This window comes from Oryctolagus cuniculus, chromosome 1, assembly GCF_964237555.1.
Source record: "Oryctolagus cuniculus chromosome 1, mOryCun1.1, whole genome shotgun sequence".
NCBI classification, from domain to species: domain Eukaryota; kingdom Metazoa; phylum Chordata; class Mammalia; order Lagomorpha; family Leporidae; genus Oryctolagus; species Oryctolagus cuniculus.
Genome location: NC_091432.1, coordinates 69,541,681 through 69,563,791, shown reverse-complemented (window position 1 = coordinate 69,563,791; position 22,111 = coordinate 69,541,681). Strand labels below are relative to the sequence as shown.

The window sequence follows — 22,111 nt, the reverse complement described above, 5'->3', positions numbered from 1 at the left end:
ATCTTTAAAAATTTTTAATTATTTTATTTGAAATGCAGAGTTACGCACAAGAGAGCCCTTCCATCTGCTATAGCTGCAATGGCCAGGGCTGAGCCAGGCCGAAGCCAAGAACCTGAAACTCCATCCAGGTCTCTCACATCGGTGGCAGGGGCCCCAAGTACTTGGGCCATCTTCTATTGCTTTCCCAGGCACACGATCCAGGGAGCAGGATCAGAGTGCTCATATGGGATGCCAGCATGGCATGTGGCCTAACCCACTGTGCCTCAACACCAGCCCTTCCCCTGTAAGAATTTGAAGACCAGAAAGGCTAAATGACTTGCCAAGGCTGGAAAATGTTGATGAGAACTTACCTTTCTCATTCCTGAAGACAGCATATCCTAAAGTAAATAAGCTACTCATAAGGAAAGGAAATAAGTTAAACTTACCCTGGTTAATTTTGAGAAGGGGAGAATGCATTGAACTTATAAGTGTTACAAGACAACACTACTGTTAATATCATAGTTGAGGCTGTGAGCTTTAGTCAGATCTGTATTTGAATCTGGCCTCCCCCTCTCACTAAGCTATGACTGTGATTTTGGGGAAGCTTCTTAACCTCTCTGACTTTCAATTTCCTATTTTGGAAAAATATAAGTAATAATACATTATTTATTAGCTATAAAAATGAATTTAGGGGGGCTGGCATTGTAGCATAGCAGGTTAAGCCTCCTGTGACACTTGCATCCCATATGGACTCTGGTTCATGACCTAGATGCTCCACTTCCAATTCAGCCCCCTGCTAATGTGCCTAGGAAAGCAGCAGAAGATGACCCGGGTGCTTGAGTATCTGCATCCATGTGGGAAACCAAAAAGAAACTCCTGGCTCCTGGCTTTGGCCTGGCTCAGCCCCAGCCATTTGGGGAATGAACCAGCGGTTGAAAGATCTGTCTCTCACTCTCTCTGTCTCCATCTTTCTCTCCTCTCTAGTTTTAAGTCTGCCTTTCAAAAAATAAATAAACCTTTTTAAAAGATATAAAGGAGGGACCTTTTCTTTCAGTGAGCTGCCTTCCCAGGCACATTAGCAGGGAGCTGGATTGGAAGTGGAGCAGCTGGGACTTCAACTGATGCCCATGTGGGGACGCCAGCATCACAGGAGGTAGCCTAACCTACTAGGCCACAATGCTGGCCTCCATGTGACTTCTTTTATGGGGCAGTGCTGTGGTGCAGCAGGTTAAAGCTACAGCCTACAGAATCTAGTTTGAGTCCTGGCTGCTCTACTTCTGATCCAGCTCCCTGCTAATGTTTCTGGGAAAGCAGTAGAGGACAGCCCAAGTGGTTGGGCCCCTGCACCCAAGTAGGAGACCCAGAAGAAGCTTCTGGCTTTGACCTGGCCCAGCCTTAGTTGTTGCAGCAATTTGGGGAGTGAACCAGTGGGTGGCAGTGCTCTCACTCTCACTCTCTTTCAGTCTCTCAAATAAGTAAATAAATCTTTCTTAAAAATCCCCATTGCTACTCATTCTGGAGCATCCTACATGAAATTACCATGTGAGAAGCAGATGCCCTTGTGATTTGAATTTGGAAGGTTTTTTTAGAAACTATAGTTTCGTCTGTACTCAGTACTTCATGACAAGTAGCAGGTCTCTTCTGAGCACCATTTAGATAAGCCTTCACTGTGTTTCAGGGCCCCCAAAATAAATTTCAACTATGCCACATATATGTGTATGCCTTGGAAGTTTCCAGTAAAATATCTTTTGCTGTTAACATTGGTTTATACAATTTTTATGATACAATCCCAGAAAGAAATGTCATTTTATATAAGTTAACATTCATATATACAATTATTGTTAGTTAACATTGAATGTTGGTTAACATTTGTATGTGTAGTTTCTTGAGATGCAGTGCAGTCCTGGAAAGAAGTGTCATTTTATTTATTTAAATGTATGAGGATACTTTAAAAGTACATAGAAAATTGAAGAAAACATTTTGCATAGTGGTTAAGATGCCAGTTGGAATGCCTGCTTCCAGTATCATAGTGCCTGGGTTCAAGTTCTGGCTTTGCTCCCAATTCCAGTTTCTTGTTAATGCACATTCCAAGAGATAGCAGGTGATGGCTCGAACAGTTGGGTGCTTGTCATCCACATGGGAAACCTGTTTGGGTTCCCACTCTTGGCTCAGCCCTGGCTGTTGTGGGCATTTGGCAAGTGAACTAGTGGACAGGACAGCTCCATCTTTGTTTCTGTCTCTCGCTTTGCCCCCTTCAAATAAATAAAATGTTTAAATGTTAATGGAAAATGGAATTAGAAGGTAATTATTTTGGTGCAAAAATCTTTGAAATCCATAAATACAAGGGCTCTTCTAAAAGTTTATAAAAATGCGTACTATGAAAAATCTGTATGAATTTCAAAATTGTCTTGCACCAAAATAAACTTTTTAAAATCCATTTGCCATGAAATTTTCAAAGTGCCTTCACACTGTTGCCAAGATATGTAGAGAAGGTATAGTCACAGATTGGAAACTTGAGATCCTGTGATTTTTTACTTTATTGTTTGGGACACATCTAGATTATTTGACCCATTTTAGATACTGAGCAAGGATGTCAGTCAAATGTGTCTGAGTATTTTGCTATATTTGTAATGTCACTGTGAGGAAGTTGTGCTTTTCCAGTTTACAACTGAGGAAGCCACTGTCATCATCGTTAGTACTCATTCACTCAGCAGGAACACCTGTTTTATCTCCAGCACTGGCAATGCAAATATGAATAAAACATGATTCCTGTTCTGGAAAATTTCATAGCTTATTCGGGGGAGAAAAATGCTTTAACTACATAATTACATTTCAATGCAAAATGTTCTGTATAATAAATATATGGAGAAGGTTATATTCTATTCAGCAGGGGCTGGGGGTGTGTGGTAAGATTTCAGAGAGAAAGTGAAGCCAAAACTTGGAGGATGGATGAGAATTTGCCATTTAGAGAGAAAGGAGCCAGGGGAGGGAGGAGCATTGCAGAGCAGAGAACAGCCATGTAGAGGCTTAAAGGCATGCAGCTGGATGCAAGGTCAGAGGGGGAAAAGGCCATGTGAGGGAAACTGGAGTCCAAATTAGGAGTCAGATTTTTTCCTTTGGCAGTGGGGAATCCTTGAAGATTGTTAAATTAGGGCTGATGTAATTAGATTTGAGCTTGCAAACTTGTAGTAGTTTGGGGCCAGAGGAAGACAGATGGCAGGCACCAGTTAAAAAGCTGTTATTTTTCCAAGCAAGCGACAATGGTTTACACTGACGGCAGCTGTGGAGCTGGAGAAGAATCCTGAGATTTGAGAGAGTTTTCCAAGGTGTAAACAACTGAATGTTGTGATCCGTGTGATGTGGGACACGTGAGCATTTAGAGGCGCATGAGGTCTGGCTTGGGTGACTGGGTGAATTAACAGATTAGAAAGCTGGGGGGCTGGTGCTGTGGTGTAGTAAGTTAAAGCCCCAACCTGCAGCGCCGGCATCTCATTTGGGAGCCGGTTCAAGTCCCAGAGGCTTCCACTTCCAATCCAGCTCTCTGCTGTGGCCTGGGAAAGCAGTAGAAGGTGGCCCATGTCCCTGGGCCCCTGCACCCACATGGGAGACCTGGAAGAAGCTCCTGGCTCCTGGCTTCTCTGGCCATTGCAGTCATTTGGGAAGTGACCAGCGGAACAGAAGACCTCTGTCTCTCTGGCTCTACCTCTCTCTGTAACTCTTGTCTTTCAAAGAAATAAAAAATAATCCTTTAAAAAAAAAAGAAAGCTGGGGGGGGGGAGGTATAAAAGTAAAAGCAGTATGCTCATTATTTATGAAAGCAGAGCAAGGGTTTTTGTCTTGCACAAGGTAGATTCAGTCTTTTCAGGAATATTCTAGTGTGCAAGTCTAGGTTTGAAATCTTGGGAGACAAAAAACCATAATGGTATTGTTTAGTTCCTACTCTTTATTTTTTCCCATCAAAAATGGGTTCTTGGAGGCTAACTGGTCATGGTCTCAGGAAGGTGGCAGTACAATGAAAACAGAAATTCCTAAATTCCTAAGCTTCTTACCAACTGGGTCTTAACTGAAATGGCCTTTTGAAAGAAAAAAAATGAATTTTTTCCCACTGTAATTATTTTACTGCTTAATTTCCCAGAATGTTTTTTTTTAAATGGGCAAATATGTATATGTATATAGATAGATAGAGATATACAGAATCCATCTTTTTTTTTTTTTTATATTACTGTTGTTTAATGACAAACAAATGAAGGATGCTCAGGATCCAGCTAGGGAGCCTCAAACCTCTTGCTTTTCTCTGCAAACCTTTAAAGGTTAGACCCTCAAGAAATACTCATTACTACCTATTCAAGGGTACTTCCAAAAGTTCTTGAAAAGTAGAATTAAGAGTTTATTTTGGGGGCCGGCACTGTGGCATAGTAGGTAAAGCCGCTGCTTGCAGTGCCAGCATCCCATATGGGCGCCAGTTCGAGTCCTAGCTGCACCACTTCCAATCCAGCTCTCTCCTCTGGCCTGGGAAAACAGTAGAAGGTGGCCCAAGTCTTTGGGCCCCTGCACCCACGTGGGAGACCTGGAAGAGACTCCTGGCTCCTGACTTCAGATTGGTACAGTTCCAGCTATTGTAGCCATCTGGGGAGTGAACTAATGGATTCTCTCTGCCTCTCCTTCTTTCTCTCTAATTCTGAATTTCAAATAAATAAATAAAAATCTTTTTAAAAAGTTTATTTTGATGCAAAAAATTTTGAGATCCATGCATACAAGGGCTTGTCAAAAAATTCATTGAAAATTTGTTTTATGAAAAGACTATTCATGGATTTTGAACTTGCACCAAAATAAATTTATGTTGTAATTCCATTTTTCCACAAACATTTTGAAGTTCCCTCATGTGCTCGATTTCAGTTGCCCTGTTTCCCTATGAAGACAGCTACAAACCTTAGAATGAAGGTTCCATGTATGCTTCCTTGTGGGAATTTAAAAATACATTGTGGGGGTTGGGCTCTGGCCCTAGAAATCCAGATAGCAAACTAGATAGTTCCTCAAAACTTTTCCTCACCCCTGAATTTCAGGGGTCATTCAGCATTTTTTGACCGACTTGGGTGGTTGTAAAGGACTTGAGTAGGCTTGAAATAAGGTGAATTGTCAGCGTATCTGATACATTTTTCATGTATTTAAAAAGATAAATGAGCACACCTTTTCCACATAAATTTTAATTTTCATCATCTAGGTCTTGGGCTGTGGTATTTTTCCTTTACTTTGTTCTTGATTGCTATGAAATGCAGTTGCCTGCTGTTTAAGGCAGCTGCAGTAGAGTGTACCCAGAAGTGGTGATGTTTCTATATTTAGTAAACTATAGGGTTTGTAAAGCAGTTGCAGATTCCTTTTGGATAAAATGGTTTCTATAAATGTAACATTTTTAATGAAACTATTATTATCATCCATTAGAGAAATAAAGTAGCTAATATATGTGGGTTTGTGGACAAGACAGAGGCATGAAACTCTTCAGAGCTTGCAGAATATTTTAAATAGTTAAAGCTACTCCTGTGGATCCTATTTTTACACTCTCAATCTTGGATTGCAGAGCTTTCGCTCAGGTGTTCACCTTTGGCCCAACATTCCGAGCTGAGAATTCCCAGAGCCGGAGACACCTGGCAGAGTTTTATATGGTGGAAGCAGAGATTTCTTTTATTGAGAATCTTCAAGATCTCACACAGGTAGGTACACAATTTTTTAAAATACCAGGTATATAAAACTCAGGTATCTGTAACATTAAAAATGTTTCTATAGGGCCAGCATTGTGGTACAGGGGGTTAGGCTGCTACCTTTGACACCAGCATCCCATATCAGAATGCTGGTTCAAATCCCAGGTGTTCCACTTCTGATCCAGCTTCCTGCTATTGCACCTGGGAAAGCAGCAGATGATGGCTAAGTGCTTGGTTTCCTGCCAGGCATGTGGGAAACCTGGATGGAGTTCTAGGTTGTTGGCTTCAGCCTGGCCCAGCCCAGGTTGTTGAGGTCCTTTTGGGAAATGAACCAGTGGATGGGAGATTGATCTGTCTCTCTCTTACTCTCCCTTCCTCCCTCTCCCTCTCTTTCTTTCTCTCCCTCTCTGTCTTCTCTCCCTCTCTGTCTTCTTCTCTCTCCCTCTTTCCTTACTTCTCTCTCCATCTCCTTCTCCCTCTCCCAGAGTTGCTCTGCTTTTCAGATAAATGAGTAATTCTTAAATAAAAATAAAATACTTCTGTATGTTTTTTTTTACCTAGTGTATCTATGTTTTATAGGCATTCTTTGAATGCAAATGGAAGCTACATGGTTTAATTAACACCAAACACCTTAGTGTAATACAGAAAAGATTCAGAAAAATTTAAGTTCATGTCCCAGCTCTTCCATTAGCTTTGCTATGAAATTACCTAACTTCATGAACATCTTTAGACTACTCAACTGTAAACTAAGAATAATTTTACTTATTTCATAAGCTTTTTGTGAGTAGTGAATCAAATAATGAATCTAATTTAAATTACCTAATATGGGATCTGGAACACGGGCAGGCTCAGTAAATAGTAGCTCTTACTTGCTAGGAAACTAAGTAAAACATCTTGATAGTTTTGTAAACATCTACAGCAGGAGTGGGGAACCTTTTTTCTGCCAAGGGCCATTTAGATATTTATAACATCATTTGTAGACCATACAAGTTATGGTCTGTGGTCTATGGGGCTGGCACTATGGTGTAGAAGGTTAAGCAGCTGCCTGCAGCACCAGCATTCCTATATGGACCCCTGTTTAAGTACTGGCTGCTGCACTTCCAACCGAGCTCCCTGCTGATATGTCAGGAAAGCAGTGGAGGATGGCCCAAATGCTTGGGCCCTGCACCCACATGGGAGACCCAAATGAAGCTCCAGGCTCCTGGCTTCACACTGGCCCAGCCCTGGCTGCTCACATTTGGGGAGTGAACTAGGGGTGGAAGATCTCTCTCTCTCTGCTTCTATCTCTTATTCTCTGTAACTCCACCTTTCAAATAAATAAAATTTTTTTAATTGGTTTGCTGTATTTGGTCAAACATTTCATTAATTCACACCTAAGGTGATAGCTGGAACTGCTTCTCTTTGAAGTGGGTGATACTAGTTGATGATGATGTTTGTTGGTCACTGTGGGGCACGGTTGACTCTTTGCAGTGATACGTTTTGAAAAGAACTGCTTGTAGCAGGAAGTTATTCCCAGTACAGATGCATATTTTAATGTGCATCACCTCAAAGTAGGAAATTCATCACTACTTATTTAATGTTTATAAAACTCAAGCAGGGGAGATCGTAGGTGATCAGGCACATTAACTGGTTGCACATTGAACTTTGTAGCAAAGATGTTCAGTTCCATTTGTTAACTTTTCACCTCCTTGAATCCTTCATTAACTACCTCAATTAGTTTGGCTCATTGACCAGCATATTCAAGTATCCTAGAAGGCCTTTGTCCTTCCAAGGTGGGGAAATGCACTGGTATTCCTTTCAAGTTGCACTTTCTACAGCCTTAATTTAGCTTCAAATGATTTCTTTTTCTTTTTCTTTTTTTTAAGATTTATTTATTTATTTGAAAGTCAGAGTTACACAGAGAGAGGAGAGGCAGAGACAGAGAGAGAGGGGTCTTCCATCCATTGGTTCACTCCCCAATTGGTTGCAATGGCTGGAGCTTCATTGATCCAAAGCCAGGAGCCAGGAGCTTTCTCTGGGTCTCCCATGCGGGTGCAGGGACCCAAGGGCTTGGGCCATCTTCTGCTTTCCCAGGCCATAGCAGAGAGCTGGATCAGAAGTGGAGCAGCAGGGTCTCGAACCAGCACCATATGGGATGCCGATGCTTCAGGCCAGGGCGTTAACCCACTGCACCACAGCACTGGCCCCAGCTTTAAATGATTTCACATTTGCAAGCAGGGAGCTGAGAAGCTGGTTTGGATCCTGCAGTTGCTATTCAGCTCTGAGCGGTAGTTAGCAATGCCTCCATGAATGCAAGCTCACACAGCTACTTGCTGTCATTGAGTTCCCTCATAGGTTTTCCCTTCATCTCCATGAACTGCTTGACTTCGTCCTGCAGTTTTAATACCTCATAAGCATGTTCCCCCAACTCAGCCACTGCACTTGACGGTGGTACACAAGATCACCACACTCGGAGTCAAGATCATTCAGTAACTCCTTAAACTAGCGACTCTTAAACTCTCTGCTTTTCACACAACTTACGCGTGACACTACTGTTGACGTCACATTGTTGAGCCTCAGTGACCGTGCACAGGCTTTCTTGGTGTGTGATGCAGTCGCATAGAATTAAATCTCTTGAATCAAAGCTGAGAGGGTTCAGTTCTTTCTTGACAAACGCAGTTTACCCTTTTGGTGAGCCAGCCATGTCTGGAACTCCATCTGTAGTAAGGCCATTTAATTTAACATTTCAAAATTTTTTTAAGTTTTATTTATTTATTTGAAAGACTCACAGAGATAGAGTGATCTTCCATCCACTGCTGCAACGGCCAGGGCTGGGCCAGTCCAAAGCCAAGAGCCAGGAGTTTCTTCCAGGTCTCTCAGGTGGGTGCAGTGACCCAAGCATTTGGGCCATCTTCCAATGCTTTCCCAGATGCATTAGGGAGCAGCATTGGAAGTGGAGCGGCTGGGACTTGAACTGGTGTCCATTTGGGATGCTGGAGGTGGTGGCTTTACCTGCTGTGCCACAGCACCAGCCCCAACTTTTCAAATGTTAATTTAGGTTTTTTCATTTAAAACAAGTCCTCCACAAGCCATGGGTGGCTTCCAGGAAGAGCAGTTCCACTTGCATAGGAAACTCTGCAGTTACCCCATGAATGAAGATGGCCAGTTGGGCAGTTTTTGCTATGTCCATTGTCTTGTCACAAGCCAGAGTGGAGAAAAATGGAAATCTCCTGCAGAATCCTTCAGTGTTCTTTCTTTTCTTTTCTAAGATTTATTTGTATTTATTTGAAAGGTAGAGAAACAGAGGGAAAAGGAGAGAGCGAGTATGGGAGAGAGATCTTCCATCTACTGATTCACTCGCCAAATAGCCGCAGTGGCCAGAACTGGGCTGATGCAAAGCCTGAAGCCAGGAGCTTCTTCTGGGTCTCCCCTGTGGTTGCAGAGGCCCAAGCACTTGGGCCATTTAGCACTACTTTTTCTAGGCTCATTAGCAGGGAGCTGGACCAGAAGAGGAGCAGCCAGGACAGCACCATATGGGATTCTGGCATTGGAAGTGGTGGCCTCACTTACTACACCACAACACCGGCCCCCTTTGGTGTTTTTTCAGCATCTGTGTTAAATCAGTAATGCGATCTGGGACTGTTCTCCAAGACTAGCTGACACTCAGAAGTGGTTTTACTTTGACACTAGTAACTCCACTGCAGCTACCATGCATTCTTTCACAAACTCTCCCTCCAGAGGCCTCAGCCTCTTTGTGATTAGCTCTCACTCCGTAAGTCATCCAAATAATGTCTCTGTCAAAAGGAGGCCCCGTGAAACTGACTTGTGATTCCAAACCCTGCTGAAGAGCATTGATTTTTTTTTTAAGATGTATTTTTTTTTTTTTTTTTAGAGGAATAGTTAGAGAGAGGGAGAGACAAAGAGAGAGAGAGGTCCTCCATCCACTGGTTCACTTCCCAAATGGCTGCAACGGCTGGAGCTGGGCCCATCTGAAGCCAGGAGCCAGGATGTTCTTCCGGGCCTCCCACATGAGTACAGGGGCCTAAGCACTTGAGCCTTCCTCTTCTGCTTTCCCAGGCCCTTAGTAGAAAACTGGAGTGGAAGTGCAGCATTTGGGACTTGAACCGGCACCCATATGGGATGCCCGGTGCCACTGCCACTAGCAGAGGCTTAACCTTCTGCGCCACAGCACTGTCCCCCACGAGCATGGGTTGTATCCAGATGCATCTGGCCTCCCAGTTCATTGAGTTTAGTGTGCTCTGAGCTGTAATGATACTCCAGATTGGCTTTTATTCATTATTGCTAATGCATCAGCACAAACTAGGCACACAGGTTTTTCTTTGACTTCTACAACAACAACAAAATAATCATTTGTTTGTTTCTGTTGGAAAGATCAACACTCTGCATCAACTTTTCTTTCCTTTGGTTGCCATTGGTAGGATATCACACGACTTAAATTCTGATAACTATCCAGTGTGTGTGTGTCACCAGTGACAAGATTATTTTTCTTTGATCACTGTTCTAATCTGGTATCTTGGATTTGGAATGTATCCAGTGTTCATATCATTGACTCCTGAGGTCTTTTCTGTGAACTCTAAGTTTCTTTTCTTCATGAGATTCAATTTTTTAAAGATTTTTTCATTTATTTATTTGAAAGTCAGAGTTACACAGAGAGGAGGAGAGGCAGAGAGAGAGAGGTCCTCTGACTAAGAGGACAGTCAGTGCCAGGCAGGCTCTGAAGGTACGTGTTGTGAAAGTGTGAACACCCTGTAGTAACACTGTGGTCATCTGGCAGTGATGAGCCGATTCCTTGCAACACTGATGAGCTTGACTCCAATGATTGACGGTGGTATTTTGATAACAGATGATAACTCCAAACCAACCTCTATTTACATGTCCAAGATCAACAATCCTCACAAAAACTGAATCTCACCCAGAAGAAGTCCTGGCTCCTGGCTTTGGATCACCATAGCTCTGGCCATTGCAGCCAGCTGGGGAGTGAACCAGCGGATGGAGGACCTCTCAGTCTCTGTCTCTTCCTCTCTCTGTAGCTCTGCCTTTTGAATAAAATAAATAAATAAATATTGAGATATTAAAAAAGAACCACTGGTTCCTAATCCTGGAATGGCTACAGCTGGACTGTGGGATCATGAGATTACAAAAAAGGAAAATCTCTCTAGCAGCAACATGAAGAATTATTTAGAGGAAGATAAAAATGGATTGGGGCAAATATTCAGCTTAGCAGTGAAGACGCCGCCTGGGACTTCCACATCCCATGTCAGAGTACCTGGGTCGAATCCTGGCTCTGCTGCTAGCTTCTTGCCATTGTGCACCCTCGGTGGCAGCAGGTATTGATCTAAGTAGTCGGATCCTTGTCAGCTGGGTGGGAGACCTATATTGAGTTACCAGCTCCTGGTTTGGGCATGGCTCAGACCAGCCTATTGTGGGCATTTGGGGAGTGGGGTGAACTAATCTTCAAATAAATTAAATAAATAGATAAAAAGCAAGGGCTGGCGCCGCGGCTCACTAGGCTAATCCTCTGCCTGCGGCGCTGGCACCTCGGGTTCTAGTCCCAGTTGGGGCGCCGGATTTTGTCTCGGTTGCTCCTCTTCCAGTCCAGCTCTCTGCTGTGGCCTGGGAGTACAGTGGAGGATGGCCCAAGTGCTTGGGCCCTGCACCCATATGGGAGACCAGGAGGAGGCGCCTGGCTCCTGGCTTCGGATCTGCGCAGCGCACTGGCCGTGGCGGCCATTTGGGGGGTGAACCAACGGAGGGAAGACCTTTCTGTCTGTCTCTCTCTCTAAAAAATAAATAAATAAAAATTTTTTAAAAATGAAAAGCAAAAGCAAATCAGGGACAAAGGGAAACTTTATTAGGAGGCTGTGGACATATAAAGATATAAAATCAGTCCTAGAGTTGGATGGACCAGGATTTGATCGTTCTATTGCTCCCTTGCTTTATGACCTTAGACAAAGGACTTAATTTCTCTGGACCTCAATTTCCTTATCTGTAAAATGAAAATGATAATTTCTCTAGGCATGTTGAGAGAATTGGGCAAATAATACATATATAGACAGCACAGTGAAATGCATTTAGTAAGTACTAAAATTATTAACTTATTATGAATTCTTTATATAATAGCTTTTGGTTGCTGTTTAGTTAGATGTGTAATTATGGGATATATATTTAATAATTTCTATCAGTTCTCCTTTCTATGTATTTATCTTGTCTTTCTATTCTTATTTACCCAGTAAATGACCCAATTCTGTTTAAAATATATATACTGGGGCTAGCTCTGTGGCGCAGCAGGTTAAAGCTGCAACCTGCAGCACCAGCATCACATATGGGTGCTGGTTTGAATCCTGGCTGCTCCATTTCCAATCCAGCTTCCTACCAATGCTCCTGGGAAAGCAGCAGAGGATGGCCCAAGTGTTTGGGCCCCTGCACCCACGTGGGAGACCCAAAAGAAGCTTCTTACTCCTGGCTTCAGCCTGGCTCTGGCCCAGCCGTTACAGCCATTTGGGTAGTGAACCAGGAGATAAAAGATTTCTCTCTCTGTCTCTCCCTCTCTCTCTGTAACTCTGCCTTTCAAATAAATAAAATAAACCTTTAAAAAATAAAATATAAGTACAATATATTCCACAATTCAAATAGATTCATGATATTGCCCTGTCTTAGGTTGACCTTTCTAGTAAACAGACTCTAAGGCAGAGATTTTTGGACAGAGGTGTTTTTAGGAAAAATTCTCAAGAACAGCTCCTAGGCCAGTGCTGCAGCTCACTAGGCTAATCCTCCACCTGCGGTGCTGGCACTGCAGGTTCTAGTCCCGGTTGGGGTGCCGGATTCTGTCCCAGTTGCTCCCCTTCCAGTCCAGCTCTCTGCTGTGGCCCGGGAAGGCAGTGGAGGATGGCCCAGGTCCTTAGGCCCTGCACTTGCGTGGGAGACCAGGAGGAAGCACCTGGCTTCTGGCTTTGGATCGGCGCAGCACGCTGGCCGTAGCAGCCATTTGGGGGGTGAACCAACGGAAGGAAGACCTTTCTCTCTGTCTCTCTCTCTCTCTCACTGTCTAACTCTGCCTGTCAACAAACAAACAAACAAACAAACAAAAACCAGCTCCTAAAAGGAAAGGAAGAAAGTAGCATTGGGTAGAGGAAAAAAAAATTGAACTATATTGAACTATGATGCATTTACAGAGGTCATAGCTTATTCTGTGGAGAACTTTGGAGTTGGAGTGGTCCTTCACAGTTGTCCCATATAAAGACAAAGGGGATAGATCTCTGTGCCTCCCCACATCAGCCAGTCATTGGACATGGCTGGCTTCTGAAAGGGATATGACCGAGAGCAAGGCAGCATTTGTGAGTTGACAGTGTCCAAAGAGAACTCAAAAATCATCAGCAGTTAACATTCCCAAGTTCCCAGATAACAGCAATTGGCCCTAAAGGAGCATTCCCACCACACGCTGTAGTATCCACTTTCATCCCTTCTTAACACTTCCTACTGATTGATCCAGGTTGGTGTTCCCTATGGGACATTTTTCTTATCCCTACTTGGGAGAGAACAAAGGTGGGAAGAGTGAATGCTACCTGCATGTAGTGAGAGGAAACATAAAACATCCTACAGCGCCCAGCACTCCCCCCAACCCCCTCCGTGTGCACACAATACACACACATACACACAAAGAATTATCTGGCGCCAAACACCAGCAGTGCGACTGTTAAATAACCCTGTTCTGCATTGTAGGGATTCCAGATCTGAGCCTCCCTGAGAGTCGTTATATTCCTTAAGCAGCTTTCATTTGAGCTCACTGTGTAGACGGTGAGGAAGTAAGAGTATTGTAAGGAATGAAACCTGTCTCCATTGCCCAATGTAGATACCAAAGGGAAAAGTTACAGACAATGCATACTTTAGAGTTTACTAAACATTTAAAGTCTTTGCTCTATAATTTATTTTGTGATAAGATGTGGTTGCAAAATAAATTTTATTTCCTCAGCTGTATTAGTGAGAACATTGAGTAATAGATAATATAAGCTGCAGACCTTTTTAGTAAGTTGTGAGCAGGATTCAGTTGCAGATTTTAGCTTTGCACTTAGTCAACAAGTCCATGAAATTCTTTTATTCTCCTGTAAATATGATAAGTGGGCCATTTCAGATCTAATGTTAATGTTTGAAATGAATCAAGTGGGCCATTTCAGATCTAATATTAATGTTTGGAATGAATCATTTCTTTATGTCATTCTCTTTTTCTTCCATTCATTCTCTTTGTTAATATTTCTAGATACCCTAGTTGATGGATTTTTAGGTTAATTTATTAAGCACTGGTTACTTATTTATTTTTTGAGGCTTACTTATTTTAGAGGCATACTGACAGAGGGAGAGAGAGAGACAGAAAGAGATCTTCTTCCATTGGTTCACTCCCTAAATGGCCATGATGATCAACACTGTATCAGACATGAAGCCAAGAGCCAGGAACACTGTCAAGGTCTCCCACGTGGGTGGCCATGGTCCAAGTAGTTGGCCATCTTCCACTGCCTTCCCCAGGTGCATTAGCAGGGCGCTAGATCAGAAGCAGAGCAGCAGGGACTCAAACTTGTACTTTGATATGGGATGTCAGCATCACAGAATGCAGCTTAACCCACTGAGCCACAGTGCTGGCCCCAAGCACTGACTGTTAAAACCGAGGAATAATATGAACCAGACCAAAACAGAGAATAACTTTCAAAAATATTTTTTTGTGAATTTTGCCCATTTTAAATGTTTACTTTATTTCGTCTACTGGAAAGGCAGAGATTTTGTGTTCACTGGTTCACTTCCCAAATGCTGGCAATAGCCCAGGTCTCTGACTAGAAATAGGAGCTTTCTTCCAGAAGTTCTGCTTCCTGTACTGCTGAAACAATTCAGCATTTCACCTCCAAATCAAAACCAGGAGACAAAGGAAGGAAAATAGAACTGTGAAGTTCATCTCCATTAGTTTTTTAGTTCCAGGTGACCATTCCCCAGTCTGCCTGCTTAGACAGAAAATTTGTGGTTAACTCAACTTCATTTTGGCCAGCTAGAAAGATAAAAAGGCTTAAGTGTTAATATTTCTATTTTTCACTCCTGAAAGTTGTTATAGGTTGGACAGTTCATTACATAGTTACACAGGTCTTAATGATGACCTCCATGAAGCTAATAATAAATAGGCACTTAAGTAAGAATTTTACGTTTTTGTGAAAGGGATTTGCTACTTGAGTTCTTGTTTACTTGATTCTCCATGGGTGGTCCTCAAGGCATGCACTATTGAATGATTTAGTTCATTGGAATATGAACTTTTTTTCCTAAAGACAAAAGAAAACATTGTACCCCTAAAAGTAATCTCCCACTTCTCTTTTCTCTATTTTGTAAATTATTCTGTGGAATTACCTTGGTGAAGGGTAGTCTCAAATATTGAATCAAGGGTGGGTATTGTGGCGCAGTGTGTTAAGCTGCCCCTTGGGACATCTGCATCTCATGTCATAGTGCTGGTTTGAGCCCTAACTACTTCATTGCCAGTCCAGTTTCCTCCTAATGCATTCTGGGAAAGAAGTGGATGATAGCCCAGGTACTTGAGTCCCTGCTACCCAGATAGAGTTCTGGGTTCCTGGCTTCAGCCTGGCTCAGTGCTGGCTAGGCTGTTTACAGGCATTTTGGGATTAAGCCAGTGTATGAAAGATCTCTCTCTCCCTCTCACCTTCTCTCTCTGTCATTCTGCTTTTCAAATCAAATAAATCAATCTTTTTAAAAATTACTGAATCAGAGTTTGTAACAAAGGATTTTTCCTACTCATAAGCTATAAGCACTTGGGTATTCCTGTTAAGTTGTTTTGCAATTTTAAACCATCTTAGGGTTGTGCTGACCCTTCAGTTAAGTTTCTCTTTTCTCCCAGTATATTTATAGCATGTAGTCTGAAAGTCAAGGTTAGGAAAGCCAGTGATTTTTTTTCTTCAAATGGAAATTTACTGCTTATACAAGATAGCAATTTAACAGCCCCAGTGGTCAAAGTTTCTGTCTTACAGAGAGCTGTATTGTGTCACTCAGTAATGCAGGCATCCAGTCTCCCTGATCTTTTTCCTCCTAGTATGTGTCTACTCTGCTTAGTGACTGATGTATATAACCCTTCATAAATCATTCATTTACTTAGTAATTCCTTTATCTCAGTGCTGGACTGAAGGTGATTGAGCCTTCAGGTAAAGGATCCTCAGTCTTCCTTCTCCTTCCACCAAGTTATTCCTTACTACTGTGACCTTGTCCCCTGGCCTCCTCTAGTTTTCTCTGTTTTCCTTTCCTTTCCTCCACTGGTTTAGAATGCATACACTCTGTTTCTGTAATTGTAGTGGTGTACTTTACACTTTTTACATGAAATCCGAAGTTAAACATTTCTCTCCTAATGTAGAATACTAGGCCCTGAGAAAGCTCTTAATTCTGCTTATTTCCTTCAGATTTGTCTTGACTGTTGCCTCGTCTTTTTATTCTAACTTGTTTCCCCACTCCTCAGATTAATTGTGATGACTCTTCTACATTGCCAGTGCCTTGTACCCACATGCTTATCAGTTTCTTTCATTATATTAGATTGACAAGTTGGAAGCATGTGACCATAGTAACAGAAGGTAAGAGAATTAACTAGGAATGCAGTACAACTTAGCAAGACATCTTTAATTTAGAAGATATTTCTACTCTCGCTGTGTTTCCAGCCTGCATAGGGTGTTCCAGTGATGCATTAGAGGGAAGAAAGATCCTAGCCTTTGAAGAAGCTTGTGCTTTTTATAAATGATGTGTCTTTGTGAATACATTAGGAGGGTATGGTATGATCTCTTTGGGTTTCATTTAAAAGATTTTACAGCAGGTTAAGCCTCTGCTTACAATGCCAGCATAATGGAGCTTCAGTTCAAGTACCAGCTGTTCTACTTCCAATCCAGCTTCTTGCTGATGCCCCTGACAAAGCAGCAGATGATGGCCCAAGAATTTGGGCTCCTCCTACCTACGTGAGAGATCTGGATGGATTTCTAGGCTCCTGGCTTCAGCCTGGCTCAGCCCTGGCGGTTGTAGCCATTTGGGGAGTGAACCAGCAGATAGAAGATTGATCTCTGTATCTCCTTTTCTCCCTGTAACTCTGCCTTTCAAATAAATAAGTCTTAAAGACTAGGGTGGGAAATATATCTAAAATCTTTTTAAAAAAGATTTACTTATTTATTTGAAAGGCAAAGTGACAGAAGAAGAAAGAAAGAGAGAGATCTTCAAACCATTGGTTCACTTCCCAGTGACCACAACAACTGGGACTAGGCCAGGCCAAATCAAGGAATCTGGAACTCCATCCAAGTCTCCCACATGCATGGAGGGGCCCAAGCACTTGAGCCATCTTCTGCTGCTTTCAGAGGCACATTCACAGGGAGCTGGATTGGAAATAGAGCAGCTGGGATGCAAACTGGCGCTCATATGGGATGCTGGCATCGCAGGGGGCTGCTTAACCTGCTCAGCCACATTGCCAACCCCTCCAGTTACTGTTTCTTATATGATCAAGTTAGTTTCTCATGAATTTTCTATGGACGCCCCTGGTAGAATGAAATATTATATAATGATTTGTGTTAAATGCCTTGTGTTACTTTTACTTTATGCTTTAGCACAGCAAAATTGTACACATTCGTATTTAGATGCATCATTGCGCTCAGATTTAAAGTTTATTTTCATTTTCCAGTGACTGCATAAATCACCTTTCAAAATGTTCTTCCTCTTGACAACTACTAACGTTTGTTGTATGCTTCTCCAAGTCAGGTACTAAGCTAAGTCTTACATGTGGATTGTCTCATTTAATTCTGACAACAATCCTGTAAACTAGGTATTATTATTGTCCTGATTCTGTAAGTGAGTTTGTTGAAATTTAGAGTCATCTACTGGTTATATCCGTTCACTTGACATCTCATCTCAGGACCACTATTACAGCTATTAACATAAAAATTCAGACTTTTTTTTTTATTCCTTTATGAGAAGAAATTGAGATGCCTGGGAAACTGAACGCATTTGCTATAGTACATTCAGGGGTTGAGAGACCCAAGGATTTAGTTGCTAAAACCTGGAGGCCTGACCTTCTGGAGCCCTGGATAGGTTTTATATCAGGAGTCACTTCCTAACCAGACGGTTCTCTGGTGTTTCTCTTAGATTATGGAGGACCTCTTTAAGTCTACAGCAATGATGGTGCTCTCAAACTGTCCTGAAGATGTTGAACTCTGTCACAAATTCTTAGCACCTGGCAAAAAGGTAATTAGTTTTGTGGATAAAGCCCAATGCATCTGTTCTTGAAATATGTTAATTACATGCAGTGAATATAATTTTGTTTTTTGTGTTTTCTCACCAAGGACAGATTAGAACATATGCTAAAAAACAACTTCTTAATGTAAGTAGATGTTATGCTTTCTCTGAACTGTGCTTATACTTTGTCATTGTATTTATCACATTGTATTTTATTTTTTGTTTATATGTCCTCAGATCTGAGGCAAGATCCATGTTCTGGTTATTTTATATATAGCTCTTATGTTTGTTTCCTGACTGACAGTGTGACACGAATGATTGAATTAATAAACCATAGCAAGATGAGTGAACATAGTATCTATTAACTGTGTTACTACAGTTCAGACATACACAGCTGTTCCTCAGCATCTATGGGGGACTTGTTCCAGAACCTCCCACAGGTACCAGTATCCATGCAGGCTCAAGACACTTCTTTTGAAAGGCAGAGTTTCAGAGAGAGAGGGATCTCCCACCTGCTAGTTCACACCCCAAATGGCTTGCAACAGCCAGGACTGGGCCAGGCCAAAGCCAGGAGCCTCATGTGAGATGCCAGGAACCAGGCATCTCACCAGGCAACAGTTTTACCCACTATGCCACAATGCTGGCCCCCCTCAATACTTTTATAAGGTACAGTATTTTTTTTTAAAGATTTTTATTTATTTATTTGAAAGTCAGAGTTACACAGAGAGAGAAGGAGAGGCAGAAAGAGAGAAAGGTCTTCCATCCGATGGTTCACTCCCCACTTGGCCGTAACGGCCGGAGCTGTGCTAATCCAAAGCCAGGAGCCAGGAGCTGTTTCCGGGTCTCCCATGTGGGTGCAGGGGCCCAAGGACTTGTGCCATCTCTACTGCATTCCCAGGCCATAGCAGAGAGCTGGATCGGAAGTTGAGCAGCCAGGTCTCGAACCGGCACCTGTATGGGATGCTGGTGCTTCAGGCCAGGTATTTAACCTGATACATCACAGTGCCGGCCCCTATAAGATACAGTATTGAGGCTGGCACTATGGCATAATAGGTTAGGCCCTGGCCTGTGATACTAGCATCCCATATGGGTGCCAGTTAAAGTCCTGGCTGCTCCACTTCTAGCTCCCTGCAAATGCACCTGGGAAAGCAGCAGAAGATAGCCCAGGTGGTTGGGCCCCTGCACCCGAATGGGAGACCTGGAGGAGGTTTCTGGCTCCTCGCTTCAGATTGGCCCCACTCTAGCCATTGTGGCCTTTTGGGGAGCAAACCACTAGATGGAAGATCTCTCTCTCTCTCTCTCTCTCTCTCTCTCTCTCTGTAGCTCTGCCTCTCAAGTAAGTAAATAAGGCACAGTATTTGTATTTTACCTACATATGTCCTTCTGTATATTTTAAATAATTCCATGATTACTTATAATACCTAATGTTATATAAATCATTGTTGTAGTATATTGTTTAGGGAATAATGACAAAAATAAAAGTTGGTATGGGTTCAATACATATATAATTTTTTTTAATACTTCCAATCTGAGTTTGCTTGAAATCTAGATACAGAACCAGCAGAGGGCTGACAGTAGTAACTTGAATACTCAAAATTTGGCTTGTTTGAAAACAAACTTTAAAAAAATTGTACAGAGATAGTTGTAGCAGGACAAGAATGGGAATAGAAAACCAATTCGGAGTCTGGCATAGTCATCTAGGTGAGAGTCAGTGGAGATCTGAACCATGTATTAGTCAGGCTTCTCCAGAGAAATGAGATCAACAGAGTGTGTGGGTGTGGGTAGAGAGAGAGAGAGACTGAGAGGCAGGGAAAGAGAAAGAGTGAAAGATTTTAAGGAATTAGCTCATGTGACTGTGGAGACTTGGTGAGTTCAGAATCTGACAGGATAGACCAACAGGCCAAGGACTCAGAGAGGAGCTGCTGTTTAAGTTCAAAGGCAGTCTCCTGGCAGAATTCCCTCTTTCTTGGGGAGAAGTCAGCCTTTGTTCTAGTAAGACCTCCAACTGATTGGATGCAACTCACCCACATGATGTGGGTAATGACTTTAGTGAAAGTCCATTGATTTAAAAGCTAATCTTGCCAAAAAACACATTCACAGAAACATTCAGAATTGTGTTTGACCAAATATCTAAGCACTATAGCCCAGCCATGTTGACGCATAAAATTAACCATCTCAAACCCCGTATGGTGGCAGGAGAAATTGTCTTATTCAGGATATATGTTAGAGATAGGGAAAACAAGTCTTGCTAAGAAAAAGATAAGAATCATGGGTGACTTCAAGCTTTTTGTGTCATACAGCTATCAAATGAGATTGCCTGGGGCCAGTGCTGTGGCTCAGTGAGTTTAGATGCCACCTGCAGTGCCGGTATGCCATGTGGGCACCAGCTCCAGTCCTGGCTGCTCCACTTCCGATCCAGCTCTCTGCTATGGCCTGGGAAAGCAGTAGAAGGTGGCCCAAGTGTTTGACCCAGAAGAAGCTCTTGGATCCTGGCTTTGGCCTGGCCTAGCCCCAGTCTAGCCTGAGAAGTTGCAGCCTTTTAGGGAGTGAACCAGCCTATAGAAAATCTCTCTCTGTCTCTTTGTCTCTCTGTCTGTCTCTGTTTCAGCATTTCAAATAAATAAATAAATAAATCTTTAAAAAAATTTAAAAACTGAGGTTGTCCTCCCTTGAGATTTGTATAACTGTAGAGTAAGGGATGGCTTTGGGGAGAGCTGGGATGGTATCTGAACTTAGACATGGTATTGAGATACTTTTCAGACAACTAATTATAGATGCTGTTTAGGCAGTTGATAAAAAAAGGATCTGGAGTTTACAGGAGAGTTCTCTGAACATGAGCATATTAATAAAATGTGTGATTAACTAGGTAGGAAAGAAGTAATCTGAGCCTCTGAGAGAATCTGTGCTGATGACAAAGCCAAGGATAAGAACTGAATTATCCAGCTCCTGTCTAATGGATGCGATCCAAGATGGGAAAAGGAATATCCATCATTTATTGAATATTTACTGTGAGTGAAACTGTGACAGACTTTACTTATATTAGTAAACATATATCTACACTTGATTTCATTGTCACAACCACAGAGTTATTCCCATTTTACGAATGAAGGATTAATGCAAAGAGGTGAAGCAAGTGAAAATGAACCAGAGATTAAAATTCAAATTCAAATTCCATCTGATTTCAGAAGTTTTGTTTTTAGCTACTGTATGTAGTTGAAAGGTTTACTGGAATTACTGGTGGAGTGCTTACAGTTCCCCCACTGGCTTATGACCATTACATATCACAGGGCTTGTCTGTACAATATTAAGATTGGGAGATGACCTCATGGGCTATAACAGTTCAGTCATTGCCATTATCATCACCCATTCTGCAGAATACAAATCATAATTACAGTTTGAATTTATGGGGAGAGTGATGTCAGCAAGATGATAAATAGGAGGTCCTAGGATTCACTCCCCGCACAGAAAGTCTGCCTAGCAACTATCCACAAACAACACCTTTGTGAAACCCCAGTACTTGGGAGTGAGTCTGAGACACCCACACATACTACACCACTGAAAACAACTGCACTAGGAAGAGAAATGGTCTCACTGTGTCCACACTGCCCCTCCTCTAAGTAGGCACAGTGCCACACAGAGAAGATTCCCCCTGGGCCTCTAGTTCCTACCATGGGAAAAGAGAGCTAAAGATAGACCCTGAGCTCCCCTAGCATCCTAGAACACTTTCCAGGAGCCCTACTCTTGCTCACTCATGTTAAATCTTGGGGGTAACATCAAGGATAGGCTGACTGAGGTCAGATAAGAACAAAGAAGTCCCAGCCCATAGGTATTGGTATTAGCTCTGTGTTCCTGCCAGCAGTGGTGCCCAGAGATACCAGCCAGTGGTATAGTTCACTCACAAGGCCAAGCAGGTAACTCCCAGAAACTAAATTGGCAATTCTACCTACCATGCGTTCCTACTGGTCACATCCTATGCCCAGCCTCCAAGCCCACTCTGCAGCTCCCCACAGGCAGGCAGGCAGGCAGGCAGGCCTCAACTAGCCATGTCTTAGTATAGCCTCAATCCATCAGACCTGAGCAGTAGTTCCTCCTAAACCTGCAGCCAAGTCTACAGTGCTGCACAGCTACAGAATACAGTTCTATTGGCCAGGCCCAGAACGCAGCCTGCAACCCTTCCCAGACAGGCAGTCACAGTCAGT

The 22,111-nt window shown here is 42.6% G+C and overlaps 1 protein-coding gene across 8 annotated transcripts in view; it reads left to right on the top strand.

The window, feature by feature from the left end:
• The window catches only part of NARS2 (asparaginyl-tRNA synthetase 2, mitochondrial), a 149,118-nt gene that overhangs the window by 95,706 nt on the left and 31,301 nt on the right, over positions 1–22,111 (top strand). For 6 of the 8 annotated variants that reach the window (XM_070075945.1, XM_002708668.5, XM_070075951.1 and 3 more), the window contains 3 exons: positions 5,555–5,687; positions 17,823–17,921; positions 18,020–18,057. In XM_070075945.1, coding sequence (XP_069932046.1) covers positions 5,555–5,687; positions 17,823–17,921; positions 18,020–18,057 — 270 coding nt within the window. The remainder of the gene's footprint in view (positions 1–5,554; positions 5,688–17,822; positions 17,922–18,019; positions 18,058–22,111) is intronic. The other 2 variants (XM_070075959.1, XM_017344379.3) reach the window with 2 other exon arrangements.